We start from the raw sequence: 14126 nt of genomic DNA, 5'->3' as shown, positions 1-14126 counted from the left end.
ATAGTCATTGTTGTGTGTAAATGGAAATCAAGTGCTTTGGGTCTTAAAATGCTTCTTTGCTTTTGTCAAACTGCCAGGGGGCGAAAAAAACTCCGGGGTAAACCATAGGCAGTCGTGAAAACGAATTTAATACACCGAAACTGTAAAACACACAGCCATTGACAGTTAAAGAATGCACACAACCAGCAACCTTTAACTGTCTATGCCAGCAACGTGTTTTTGGTTTCAATGGCGATAATTCTGTTGCTAGGAAACCGTAAACCTCAGCTCCATAGACACAACGTTAATGCTAAATGATACTTAGCTCTAGCGTTAGCTAAGTCTGCAAAAGTTACGTTATATCAGCTTTATGGATAGTTAAAAACGTTGGCTAGCGTTAAGCCATATCTAAAATATGTCGTAAAGGTAGGCAGTTTGCATACCTGTCGAAGACAATGCTTACTTAATTAGACGAAATGACGAAAAAAGTTTGCTAACGGTAAGTTACGTTAATTAACGGGAGTTTGTTAGCATTCATTAGCTTACTTTATCTTTAACAACAGTTGAGTTACCTTGTCCACAATTGTTTTTTTGCGTATTCTCGCTTAACGTGTGTATTGTAACTAACGTAACAGCTAGCTGGCGTTAATGGTATGTGTGGGAATGATCTGTGACCACAAATTGGGCTAACGCTAAGGGTCCGCAATATTTGACTTGAACTTAGCTAACGTTACTTAAAAAAGTATTTCTTTATATCACTATTTTGTCTGATTAAAAAAAGAAAACTCTAGCGGATGTTCCTAAAGTAACGTTATTACTAATGCTAACGTTACATTCCAATTTATTTTCCTCTGTGCTTCTGTCCCAGAGCCTGAGCAAATACATGTCATGGCCTCTGCATCTCCATCTCCGAGTGCCTCGCTACTGAACCTCCCTGGTCAAAGCAGGGAAAATAATTCCAGAGGTAGGCCAAGCTATTTTAGGGCATTTAGGTAGTTATTATGCAAATGATTAGTTATGTATTACATGTTATACAGTATAGCCAAAAGGCATTGGTTTGTCAACTCTTAATTCAATGTTGACATTCTGTCACAGAGGGGCAGCACAAGCTCCCTGAACTACAGCGCTCCACCGTCCCACCAAGGCCCACGGTCCATGTTCAAAATACAAAGGTGAGACTGAGACAATATGAAACACCATCTACTGTACACCTTATTTAGTACTCCCCATACTATAATATAATTAGTCAAAAAGTAATTACAATATGCAGGTGTGGGTCTTTTGTAAATATCAATGTCTTCCCCCTAATCCAGGCCTTGCTGAATAGGCGTGTAAAACGGAAAGAGCCCAGCCTCCAACACTTACAAGCCCGTGAGCAGATGATTTTTCCGCACTGGTACACTCAGTTGCCTTCATCTCAACAAACAGACATGCAGAGTCAAAAATATCCTGTCCACCTACCTCCTCTGCAGTCCACGGCCAAGGTCAGTGAAGAGAATAGGCAGACAGGTTTTTCAAAAGTATCTCTACAATTAAAGGCCAATCCAGGGGGGTACACTCAGTCAACATCATCTCAACAAACCGAGCTGCCACACAGGCAACGTGAAAGAAACAAAACTGTCGACCTACCTCCACTGCAATCCAGGAACAAGGTCAGTGATGAGAGTAAATCATTCCTTTAAAAATGTATAGTGCCTGATGAAAAGGTACCACAGAAGTATCTTCAAATAAATGTTTGTATACATAAAAAATAAAGTAAATTCTAAAAAACAAGACTACCATTAAAACTGTGTCAAAAGTATCAAGATTTCGAGCTCACCTGCCAGTCTAATTCACTGGTGACTAAAAGTAGTGTAATGTTAAAAGGGAAAGTCAGGCTCTTCAGGTAGAAGCTTGACAAACCCTTCGTTAAAGGCTCAATTCACTGTTTAATGCCTTTTAAATGAGCTACTTGCAGGAGATATTTATCTTTGATTGTGTCGCTCTACCACTCCTCAGTTGTCCAAGAATGTGCTGTCAACCCCAAGTCCCCCCAAACGGCCCTTTTCTCTTAAGAGTCATGGACAGCTGGACCATCCCTCCAAAGTTATAGTCTATAACTACAGTAAGGAGGACTATTTGATGATATACCATGAAGGTGTGGTATCAGTGTATGAGGAGGAGTATGACTTCATAACCAGTGAGCGCTGGGAAGAGGAGTACGAGTACCACTGCAAGCTGATGCGCATCCCCTTCTTTGCCCTCTTCAAAAAGTGGAAACCATTCTATGTCTGGCGCACCAAAGTTCGCAGCAAGAAGATTCATTTGACCAGGGAGTCCCTCCAAGACCGTTTGTTTTTTGTCAGTCAGGTACGTGACAGTGTGTATAAATTGAGATCTGGATTTTCTCTCAATCTGTCTTTATGGTCTTGAATACAGAATGCACACTGTAAATATGCTTACTGAGGGAAACATCTTTGAGGTTTATACATTTCAATTGATGTGAATAGTACGGATATTGTTTAACATTTGCATACGTCTTACAGCCTCTAGGTCTTGCACTGATAGATATCAGGAAAATGTGTTACCAAGTCAGTGACACAGGTTTGTGTCACATGAAGAAAAAACACACCTACACACTGCAGGAGTTTCAAGATATCCAGTACAAACAACTGCAAGAGGTGCTATTCTACATCCATACAAAAATCGGTCCAAACGTTTGAAGTATGCCTCCTCAGAAGCTCATTGCCCTCATTTGTTCATTGTTGTCAGGTGTCTAGTAACTTGAAAAAGTTTCAAGACCTGGTAAAGGAGGTGACAGTTTCTGCATGTAGCAACTACTTGGCAGAACTTGAATCCAGATTTCATAAACCAAGTATGTGCACATTGACCATATGGAGACACTGAAATGTACATACTGTACATAGACAGTACAGCATATCCAGTATTAAAATGTTAGTGACAGTGATAGTATTATTTCGTCCATCATAGATGAGCAAAAGGACAACAAAGCTCTTGCACGGCTCAACGAGACTTTTCAATCTAGACGGCTCATCTGGTGGGTCATTTTATTGCACTTTTTTCTCTTAAATTCTCTTTGCTTTCTGTCTCTATTTGGATTGTGGACAACTATTTATTTCCCTACTATACATGGCATACTATGACAATTAGTCAATAAAACAGGGCAATTGTTAACACCTTTTCTTCTCATGCTATGATAAGTAAAATAATTGCTAATTATTCAGACACATCTATCACATTAACCCGGTCCAATCCTCCTCTTTCCCTCACCTACCCAGCTTTATCCGTCTTGTTGACTATTTGGTTGTCAACGCCTTGCACATCTTAGTGGTGAATGTAGTCACAGAACTGCTGGCTGTGCTCCAGGAGCAGGTACGCAAAACGCCTAGCCATGGCATTATTCAGAGCTGGAACCAGCCTGCTGAGGCTGCCACTGACCCTACTGTAGAAGACACTGATAAGAAGGTAATTCATTATTATTATTATTATTATTTAGTTGTATTTTTCACAGTGAAACCACAATAATTCCTATATCCACCAAATTGAGTTTTCAAGCAAACACAGAGCAGTATTAAGTTTTGGTTGTGGTTGTGTCTTTATTAGTCTGTTGAGTCAGAAACTCGCCGAGACCCACCTATGTTCACCTCTGAGCTGATGCTGGACCCACACGCTTTGACTTACAAACCCTCTGAGGAGAACTTTCAGGTTAGTTTTCTCAAATTGCCTCAAACTTACATTATTTACTACCTATTAAATACCAATCTAAGTATATTATTTTGTCAATTTCTACAGAAGAGTTTTGCAGAGATCATTGGGTGGTTTCAGAAAACAGGGATGTCAGTCACTACACTTACAGCAGATCCGGATTTTGATTCATTGACCGAGCCTGGAGACAATGAGGTAGTAAATAATCCCCACCTCAACTTGACCGCCCTAATGTGTATATTCTGGGTAACTTCTAAGTTGTTCTAAATGCTAATGTTGTTGATATGTCAAAAAAGGTGTACTCAAGTGTATTGTTTTTAAATACTTTTGTTAACTTTTAGAAAATGGAAAGTAAAGAAGAAGGCCACTGTTTGAAATCTATCATAGAAAATGATGATCACCTTCAAAGTATTATCCAGGACGTAAAGGTCAGTTTTTACTTTACCTTACTGCATAGTTTCACATAGTTGCACTTTGTAGTTACATTACTGCGTATGATTTGGCTTGAATTCTTTCCCCTCAGGAATCACTCCAGTTTGCCTTTGACGCAGCAAACGTGTACTCACAGACATTTGAGCGTTTTCGGCTGTTCTATAAAGAGAATGAGAGTCTGGATCTGGATGCAATGCGCCAACAGGATCATGGTGATGTACCACCCATCAACATAAACATTATTTTAGTATCAGATCTCACACTCACAACACAAAAAGCAGTTCAGCTGAAAATAGTGCTTATCTACGTCCTTGTCCTTTGTTAGCTGTACTGGTATTGGAAGCGTAATTTGGGCACTTAAAGACATGTGACATTTCTATTGGGAGAAGGGCGGTTCACAACTGAGAGGAAGCACTACCACTTGCCGTGGCGCACTACTTAAAATTGCCACCAAGCACTGCGTAGAAAAGTTAAAACTTTGACCTCCTTGCTGCTGACCTTTCAAAGTGCAACCAATAAGATAAAGAGGTAGCCAGAAGCAATGGTGACGTTTCCCTACACTGCACTTTGCCTTTGAAGTGCCTCTATCATGCTCTGTGCCCTAACTCGCGGCTTTACAGCTGATCACGTGTAGGCAACTTTACATCTGAGATGTGACAAGACGTTGCCAACCTGTATTACATTCAGACACAGTACTGTCAGAAAATCAAACCCTACTATAGTAGACTGTCGCAGTTAGGTTAATAGGGACCACTATTTGCATGTTTACTTTAAAATATTTCCATTTTTGCCAAGAGTAGGTAAAATTCATATATATCTGACATTTTTTGGCCCTTAATTATAAAACTGTTGTGGTTAAAGCATTAAGTCCTCAAAGGTTTGAATAGAATACTTACTTCATGACTAAAGATTGAAGGTTTTTTTACCTTTTTTTTAATTTACCATACATCTTATTCAGTGCTACTGAATGTTGTGTTGACTGAAATTATTACTAGCCTATACAATACCTGTCTGACAGAGCACATTCAAAGCTTCTGGGAAGACTGTTCTAAGAAAGGAGAGGGATAATGGTAGTTTCTTTTTTGGATGAGTTAGGAAGTAGTTTTCAAAGATTTAATTTATTATAATTTGTTGTCACACTGCCTAATCTGTTCATGGGGAAAAGCACTTTATACATTTGCTTTTGATTATGATGTTAATATGTAAATATGTATATGTGAATATGTTAGCATCTTCCAAAAATGACTGGACTTGGATACACAAAATAAATAAACTCAAAGCATACAAAATAACAGTTCTTCATGACTGATAGATGTTGACTGCTTTGTCTCACAGGTTTATCCTTTTTAAAAAAAGCACTGGAGTTCTACCATGGTGAGCATAAGAAAGCCTTAGCCATCCAACAGAAGAGACATCTGGGCTTACTGCTTGTGGATAAAACGGAGCTCAAAGAGAAACTTGTGTCTTCCTCGCTCCGCTGTCTGGAGGTGAGGACTAGCAATGTGAAAACACTTACTACTGGTATTCCCAAACTGTTTGGGGTTTAAGAGTAATGATGCGTGTATGGCCATGCGATTTTAACAAAAGGCCAGTGAGGCTATTCAAACCTCACTGAAATTAAACATAGGCAATGTTGAGAGCGTAAGTGAGTGAAAACAAATAACGTTACAGTAAAAATGTAAAAGGTATGCAGGAATCATTGCTCTGCTCCGCATGTCTTCTCCAGGTCATCAATGAGATGCTTACCAAGCTTGCTAAGAAGAAGCTAGATGCTGCCATTGCTGAGGCTTGGGAAGCTCAGTTTAAACTAGAGTTCAGTCCCTCCACCACAGCTGAGTTAGCCAACTACCTCACATATCTGGACGAGATAAAGGAGAGGGTAATACAAACATTTCACATTAAAAGCAGTTTTTTTAGCAATCATTAACCATTCAAATGTAAATAACAAATGTTTTACAGTATAAATTCCTCTACCCAGTCTTCTCTCTTCTCATTTGTCTCCTCATCAGTCAATCAATCAATCAGTCAATCAATCAATCAATCAATCAAGCAAGCAATAAATCAATCAACAAATCAACCAATCTTTTTCTCATTAAATCGTACAAAGCACAATTCAATTTGTTCCTGATGTGTTACTTGCTCTTTTTTCTCACTTTCCCCAGATTACGGTGCTTGAGGGGGAGCAGGAGACAATATGTCAGATGTACAGTCTGATTGACATGTACTCAGTTCCTACGCTACCTGAGGATCTGATTATTTTCGCCACCTTGCAACCCACCATTAGCTCATTGCACAGCATCATTGATGAGGCAGCAGCAGAGAGGCAGTCCAGCATAGACAAGCTGTGCAGCTCACTGCAAAAGGACATCCAGGATCTGAACCGTGACGTTATACAGGTCATGTCTAAGTCACAGGTATGTGGAGGAGTTTTATTTTTTTCTATTAACCATATTTTGGTTGGGTGTTATTGATGCACGGTTTTTCAAGGTGCCTCTATGTATGTCTTTGCTCTATTTTACTTGTTTGCCTTGTGGATTTTCCTGCGCAGGATCCACAAATTCTAGACATGAATGCAGATCCTTCCCAAGTACGTCTGCTGCTAGGCGAGATCCAGATTTCCATAGACGAGCTGCAGGCCCAGGCCTCTACCTACACCTCCTACCAAAAGAAATTCAAGGTGCTGTGATTCTTTAGATCCTTTCAGTAATTCCAAAATGATTCAAGTCATAACAATCTTTTTGTGTTGGAAAACTTGGTCCACAGCAGAAATTTTATTATTAATTTACATTTATTTTAAACTTTACCAAGAGACAACCCAACCCAAATTAGTTTTTACTCTTTACCTTCTGATGAACAAAGGTGGAGGTGACCAAATTTACCGTCTTGACGGAGTTCATTGCAGAGTTTAGGCTGAAGAAGCGGCTTTGGGACTCTTTAGAGGAATGGGACTCATTATCAGATGGCTGGACGCAGGTGAGGTGTACTTAGAATATTCTATCTGAAGGCCTGAACGCATCAACTCTATATACAGACAGATGTAAACAGCTCTTCCTGTCTTCTAAGCTTGACTGTGTCTTTTCATGTTCATCCATCACCAGAGTACACTTGGCCAACTGGACCTGGAGCAGCTCAGCTCACAGGTTACCAAATATAGCAAATATGTCAACCAGCTGGAGAAGGGTCTGCCACGTAACTATGTAGTGCAGAGTCTTAAGGACAAGGTGGAAGTCATGAAGCTGAGGGTGAGTTGGACAAATGTTCCTGTAGTGACTGACGTGTGTGTAATGCGTTTAGTGTGTGGCGTTAATACAACTTTTTTTTTTTTAACACAAATCTCTTTTTGAAACAAAGCCACATTAAAATATAGACAGCACACACAAGTAGTGATTTAGCCAGTTTGTCCTTGACTTCAGCTTTGTGACCCAATCTTAAAAAAATATTTGTTGTTTTCTTCAGCTTCCTGTGATCACTGATCTACGTAACCCATCCATGAAACCAGAGCACTGGAAGACTCTAGAGTCTGTTGTGGGGTCCTCCCTGAATGTGGAGGAACTAACTCTGGCTGTTTTGGAGGAGCTCAATGTCTTCACCTATGGTGTGAACATACAGGAGGTAACACTTTTATATAGGTTACATTGTGAGCTTGTCTTGCTTGCTCAAAATAAGGTCAATGATAAAAGTACACACGCTGGTTATACTTAATATTTTTAAGTCTGACCTGGAAACAGGACTAACACAACCTGTGACTTTTAGGTGTCAGGACAGGCTTCAGGAGAAGCATCCGTGGAGAACATTATTACAAAGGTGCGTGGAAAGGGAACTATGAATGTGTATACAGCGCTTATATGTCTATCTATATCTACTGGAGAAACTTCAATGGAGTTGTACTCCAACTCCCTGTCTTTTAAATATGAGTTGCTTTTTCATCCCAGTTTGATGACTCATATTGTCTGACTCAACAATCATATCATCTGTGATGATATGATTGGCAGAGATTTCTGCAATTATAACCAACAATGTTATGCACTGATGGTTGCAACATAGTTTTAATTTGGTGTAAGGATATGGTAGAGGCTGACAGTGATCATAGCCCATTAAAATCAGTTCCTCTGGTCCAATGTTAAAGCAAGACTCTCTCTCTGCTATAGCAGACTGACAGTTTTGTAATGAGGACAAGAGCCCAGACAGGCCCCTCTCAAGAGGAAGCTAATGTTCCAGGAGGTGCAGAGTTGCATAGAGTTGTTCAGCAAATACAGAGTACTCTGAAGTAGGGCTGCAACTAACGATTTCATAATGAATCCATAATCATTTATTCTATTAAATGTTTTAAAAAAGTGAAAAATTACATTTACAATTTCACGGTTGAATTTCAGTCCAAAACATTTATATGTTTTTATTTATAAATTCCATTTAAATTTTTTTATATCGAAAAAATAATTGAAAATCTTAAACCAGAGAAGGTTTATTATTTTTGCTTGACTGAAACATTTGTTTGATCATCAAAAGAGTTGTCATCTAATTTGTAATGGATAGACTAATCGGTTAATCAACTAATCATTGCAGCTCAGTTGTCCGCAATTCGTATTTAATACTTTAACTTTAACCGTCTGCCTTCTTAATGAGCCATGCAGGTGGAGGATGTGTGGAAGACCACAGAGTTTACTGTGCTGTCTCACGGTGACTCTAAAGAGGTCTTCATCTTGGGAGGAACAGAAGAGATCCAGGTGGTAACATGGAGCAGAAACACTCTGAGGCACAGGTCTGTTCTAGCTCAATAGTACTGTTTTATTACAACTAATTGTATGTTTCCATGTTTGTTTACTGTTAAGGTACTCTTGGATGACTGCATTATCAACGTGGGCACGGTGGCATCTTCTCGCTATGTAACTCCCATCAAGTCCAAGGTGGACAAATTGCTGAGACAGCTGACCCTCTTTAACCAAACACTGGTAAAGGCATAGTGAATAATAGCACAGATATTTCAGTTGGCTCTTAGTGACTCTTCTCAAGACATTAAAAGGTTCTCTACATGCTTAATGCAGGTTTGGACTTTGGATTTGGCTTCAAATGTTACACAGTAGCTCTCCCTAGTGGCTACAAACAGAAGCCCAATTGCTTGCAAAATAAATTCTAATTGTTAATGTTTATTTAGGGCTATATACTGGTTCATGTAAGAAAATACTAACTGCATCACATCTGAGACTGCAGTTTATTCACATTATTCACATTGCTTTACTGCTTTGATTCTCTTTCCACTCACATTGTTCCCACTGCCTTCCCTCCTCTTCAATTTCTTTCTTTTCCATCTTCTCTTTCTATCCTCCTTGCCAGGATGAGTGGCTTACGTGCCAGAGGAGCTGGCTATACCTTGAGAGTATTTTCTTGGCACCAGACATCAAGAGGCAGCTGCCTGCTGAGTCCAAGATGTTTCTTAAGGTGGACAAGTCCTGGAAGGAGATCATGGCAAGGGTCAATAAGATGCCCAATGCCCTTAAAGCAGCCACACACCCTGGTATTTATCCATACAGCATTGATGGAAAAATAGACAAGAAAACATGTACAGTGGGGCTCGAAAATCTTGTGCATAAAGAAGCCAAGAAAAGATGGAAAAATCTCGAACAGGCATCAAATGACAGATTAGACATTTGTATAATAGGTCACAAAAAGAGATTTTGTTTCCGTCATTTACACTTTCAAAAGTTTACCTTGTACCCCCCCACCCCTTTGGCAAGTATCACAGCTTAGAAACGCTTCTTGTAGCCAGCCAATAGTCTTTAAATTCTTGTGTGAGGTATCCACTGTGGATTTTGAGGTGTGTTTAGGATCATTATCCATTTGAATGTAAATGTAAATGTGCTGCATTTATATAGCACTTTTCCAGTCTTAACAACTGCTCAAAGCGCTTTTACATCTACAGGGAACATTCACCATTCACACACATTCATACACTGTGGCCGGGGCGGCCGTACAAGGTGCCACCTGCTCATCAGATAAACACTCACACACATTCACACTCCGATGCGCAGCACCGGGGGCAACTCGGGGTTCAGTGTCTTGCCCAAGGACACTTCGACAATGACTGCAGGGGCGGGGATCAAACCACCAACCTTCCGATTGGCAGGCAACCGCTCTACCACTGAGCCACAGCCGCCTCAATTTGAAGAAGAAATCCTCTCTTTAACTTAAGCTTTTTTACAGATGGCTTCAAGTAAGCATCTAAAATTTGCTGACATTTTATTGAATCCATTTTCCTTCTACTCGTGAAATGTCCCCTGTGCCACTGGCTGCAATACAAGGCCAAAGCATGAATGATCAACCCCCATACTTAACAGCTGGACAGAGGTTCTTTTCATTAAATGTTGTGCCCTTTCTAGTATCTCTTTATAGTGGAATTGTGTAGCACAACTCCAGCGGCTGCCAGGTCTTTCTGGATGGATCGTGCAGTCAAACGTGGGTTTGACTTGCTTTTATCACAATCCTGCGAGCTGTTCTGTTTGATATTTTTCTTGGTCTTCCAGATCTTGCTTTAACTTCCACTGTTCTTGATGACCGACATTTCTTAATTACATTCCAAACAGAGGATATTGGCATCTGAATACGCTTTGCTATCTTCTTCTAGCCTTCTCCTGCTTTGTGAGCGTCAGCTATTTTCAGTTTCAGTTTTCTAGACAACGGCATAGAAGAAGCCATGGTGCTGATTGTTGGGGCGAGGTCAGAGGAGTCTGGGCATTTTAAATCCTTACGATTGACATCACCTGGTTTTTCCAGACGATGATTGACAACAATCCATGATGTTGTCAGGTCTCAGCTTTCCAAAGGGGGGGGTGCATGCTAGAAACTCTAAAGGTTGACCAAACTTTTGCAGACAACATTTATTTTGTTTTCTGTTACTTTGAAAGTGTAAATAATGGAAATAAAATCAAACTTTTTGTGACATATTATGTTATTATATTATGTGAATGTCTGTTCTGTCATTTGATGCCTTTGGAGATTTTCTTCCATCTTTTCTCGGCTTCCTTATGCACATTAATACAAATTTTTACCTGGTGTGCCCTAACATTCGAGCCCCACTGTAAATGCAGAGACAGAAAGACCAACCACACAGGCACATGTTTTTGTTCTACACAGATCTTTTGGAGACTTTACAGCACAACAACACTCTTTTGGATGAGATACAGAAGTGTCTGGAAGACTACCTAGAATCCAAGAGAGTCATCTTCCCCAGGTACACACATGCTTGGTTTATTACATATTGAAACAACACATTTTTACATTATACTTCATCCTCTTTGTCTAAACTTGTTGCTTGTTTTTACTTTATTTCCTGATTAGTTTTCCTGTGCGCTTAACTAACTTTTAAACGTAAGCCTATTTGTTACATAGTGTGATGCTCTACATTTTCTCCTTTGAAGGGCAGTTGTTACTCTAAACATCTCTTCCCACTGTATACCGAGTGATAAATATTATGATGTGGATGCTGATGTGTCGTGTTAAGTACTCTGATAAGTCCTCTATCTGTCCCTCATAGGTTCTACTTCTTATCTAATGATGAGCTGCTAAAGATATTGGCCCAGACAAGAAACCCACAGGCAGTGCAGCCCCACCTTAGGAAGTGTTTTGATGCCATTACACGGCTCGAGTTTTCTTTGCTGTCTGAACAATCTTCTGCGGCCAATACAGAAAGTGTGCTGGATACTAAAGAACAGGAGACTGTCTATAGCAAAGACATTCTGTACATGGTTTCTCCTGAGGGAGAGAAGGTCAGGTTTGATTCACATCAACACCTTCGGTCACCATAATCTGTTTTATTCTACCTGTTATTATATTGTTTCAGTTATTGCTGAGAATGAGAGTGAAAAAATAACTTCCATACTGTATAAACAATAACAATTAGTTCACCCTGTCAGCCAATCTTGAAATATTAATAAATAAAATACCACTCTTTCTTTACTTAGTAACCTTTAGTAAGTGCAAGAATAACTTGGACTTTTTTTAAATTTAAATAGTTAAGTAATAATAGTATTGTTTAGAAACTACACGTGTTTAGAATTTGTTCTTTTGAGAATTTAGGAATTTGATTGGTCTTTTACTCAGACTTGTGCAGTCTGCTAGGTTCTTTGCTCTGGCTTCAGGTTTCTTTATACCAGCTGAAGACCAGCCCCTTTTCATCAAACCACGGCAATCATTGTGCTGTAAATGTGTTTGAAATCTCATATTGTGCCAAAAGGACGATAACCAAATTTTGAGTCCAGTGGCAATGAAGGTTGTGAGAATTAATACAAAGGAATCACACTGAACCCTTAATAAAAAAGACAAGACACATCATTATTTCCTTAACTGTATCAGATTTTTCTCCTGTATGTAACTATAGGTGGGTTTGACTAAAGGTCTGAAGGCACAAGGCAATGTGGAGGATTGGCTTTGCAAGGTGGAGGAGGCAATGTATGCCTCACTGCGACGCCTTAGCAAGGCTGCCATTGCTGACTACCAGGTGAAGCCTAGAGAGGAATGGGTGGTGGCTGGACATTCATCACAGGTATGCACCAACACACACATGCTCATGCTCACACTCACACACACACGTTTAAAGGTCCCATGGCATAAAAAATGCCACTTTATGCTGTTTTTTTTGTTTTTTATATGCGTATCCCCAGCCTGCCTATGGTCTCCCAGTGGCTAGAAATGGTGAGAGGTGTAAGCCAAGCCCTGGGTATTCTGCTCTGCCTTTGAGAAAATCAAAGCCCAGATGGGCCGATCTGGAATCTTGCTCCTTATGACCTCATAAGGTTACCTCCCCTTTCTCTGCTTTGCCTACCCGGGATTTTTTTAAATAATTCTCTCTCCTCCTCAAAAGCTACAGACTCAAAATTCTGCACCAAGGCTGAATTTCGGGAAGGTGACTTCAGATATGGGATTAGGGGACCACTAAGGTCATTATAAAAGCATCCAAATAGGACCATGTCATGGGACCTTTAAGTGACAGACCTTGGCACTATAGTTCCTGCAGTTTTACACTCTGGGTTTGCATGTAAAAAAAAACATCTTCTCAAGTAGTTACCAGTGCATTTTATTTAGAAACTTATTTTTTCTAACCATATTGTAATTTTCTGATTGCACACTTGCAGGAGCTGACCAAGACTTTAAGAATTATTGCTATTGTCTCAAGCTTTCAGTTTTTGTGTGTGTGTATACCAGGTGGTGCTGACTATCTCCCAGATGATGTGGTGCAGGGACATGGATGCCTGTCTCGAGGGAGACCATGATCGCTTTGCTGCCCTGCAAGAATTTGAACTCACTAGCATTGATGTAAACCACACTAATTACTTTACTGCTAGCCTTTTCTTGAAATGTCTGGTTAAAAACAACAAAACAAATCCAAACGTGGTTGCCCATGTGTCGTTACTTTTTAAACTCAACTTAACCCATGTTATACTGTGTGTGTGTGTGTGTGTGTGTGTGTGTGTGTGTGTGTGTGTGTGTGTGTGTGTGTGTGTGTGTGTGTGTGTGTTTGTTTCAGAGGCTAAATGCCCTAGCAACATTGGTACGGGGACACCTGCCTACTTTACATCGTAATATCATCACTGCCCTTATCACCATTGATGTCCATGCCAGAGACATTGTCACAGATCTAGTCAACCAGAAGGTACAATATCACACACACACAATGTCTGTCCTTGCCTTGGTATAATAGCATTGACTGGGGGTTTTCAGTTAATTAGAAAATGTTTGTATCATCTCACTCTCTTAAAGGAATTTCTGCTTCTAACTTATTTTTCAGGTGGACACAAGATCTAACTTTGAATGGCAGAGACAGCTACGCTACTACTGGGACCTGGACCTGGACAACTGTGTAGCCAAAATGGCTCTGTCCACTTACATCTATGGCTATGAATACCTGGGAGCGTGTCCAAGACTAGTTATCACACCACTCACGGTAACACAATAATACACAGTACTAATACTTATGCACACATGTGTGACTGAGCCTTACCCAGTTCCAACAATAATGT

At 40.0% G+C, this 14126-nt stretch overlaps 1 protein-coding gene across 3 annotated transcripts in view; it reads left to right on the top strand.

Moving 5' to 3' along the window:
• The first annotated feature begins 466 nt into the window (after nt 1-466).
• The window catches only part of dnah6 (dynein, axonemal, heavy chain 6), a 55941-nt gene continuing 42281 nt past the window's right edge, over nt 467-14126 (top strand). Inside the window, exons 1-31 of one of the 3 annotated variants that reach the window (XM_034897152.1) lie at nt 467-478; nt 848-943; nt 1075-1151; nt 1293-1463; nt 1518-1631; nt 1978-2328; nt 2505-2639; nt 2731-2833; nt 2950-3016; nt 3258-3444; nt 3583-3684; nt 3772-3879; nt 4026-4112; nt 4208-4328; nt 5452-5603; nt 5843-5995; nt 6279-6530; nt 6665-6793; nt 6976-7089; nt 7215-7358; nt 7573-7728; nt 7870-7920; nt 8748-8840; nt 8946-9065; nt 9448-9628; nt 11245-11341; nt 11645-11876; nt 12488-12652; nt 13312-13422; nt 13634-13759; nt 13895-14050. In XM_034897152.1, the coding sequence (XP_034753043.1) occupies nt 868-943; nt 1075-1151; nt 1293-1463; nt 1518-1631; nt 1978-2328; nt 2505-2639; nt 2731-2833; nt 2950-3016; nt 3258-3444; nt 3583-3684; nt 3772-3879; nt 4026-4112; nt 4208-4328; nt 5452-5603; nt 5843-5995; nt 6279-6530; nt 6665-6793; nt 6976-7089; nt 7215-7358; nt 7573-7728; nt 7870-7920; nt 8748-8840; nt 8946-9065; nt 9448-9628; nt 11245-11341; nt 11645-11876; nt 12488-12652; nt 13312-13422; nt 13634-13759; nt 13895-14050 (4131 nt within the window). In that variant the 5' untranslated portion in view covers nt 467-478; nt 848-867. Of the gene's footprint in view, nt 479-847; nt 944-1074; nt 1152-1292; nt 1464-1517; nt 1632-1977; nt 2329-2504; nt 2640-2730; nt 2834-2949; nt 3017-3257; nt 3445-3582; nt 3685-3771; nt 3880-4015; nt 4113-4207; nt 4329-5451; nt 5604-5842; nt 5996-6278; nt 6531-6664; nt 6794-6975; nt 7090-7214; nt 7359-7572; nt 7729-7869; nt 7921-8747; nt 8841-8945; nt 9066-9447; nt 9629-11244; nt 11342-11644; nt 11877-12487; nt 12653-13311; nt 13423-13633; nt 13760-13894; nt 14051-14126 lie in introns of those variants that run through there. The other 2 variants (XM_034897160.1, XM_034897164.1) reach the window with 2 other exon arrangements.

This window comes from Etheostoma cragini, chromosome 2 (genome assembly GCF_013103735.1).
Source record: "Etheostoma cragini isolate CJK2018 chromosome 2, CSU_Ecrag_1.0, whole genome shotgun sequence".
Lineage (NCBI taxonomy): Eukaryota > Metazoa > Chordata > Actinopteri > Perciformes > Percidae > Etheostoma > Etheostoma cragini.
This window is presented reverse-complemented; position numbering and strand designations above follow the sequence as displayed.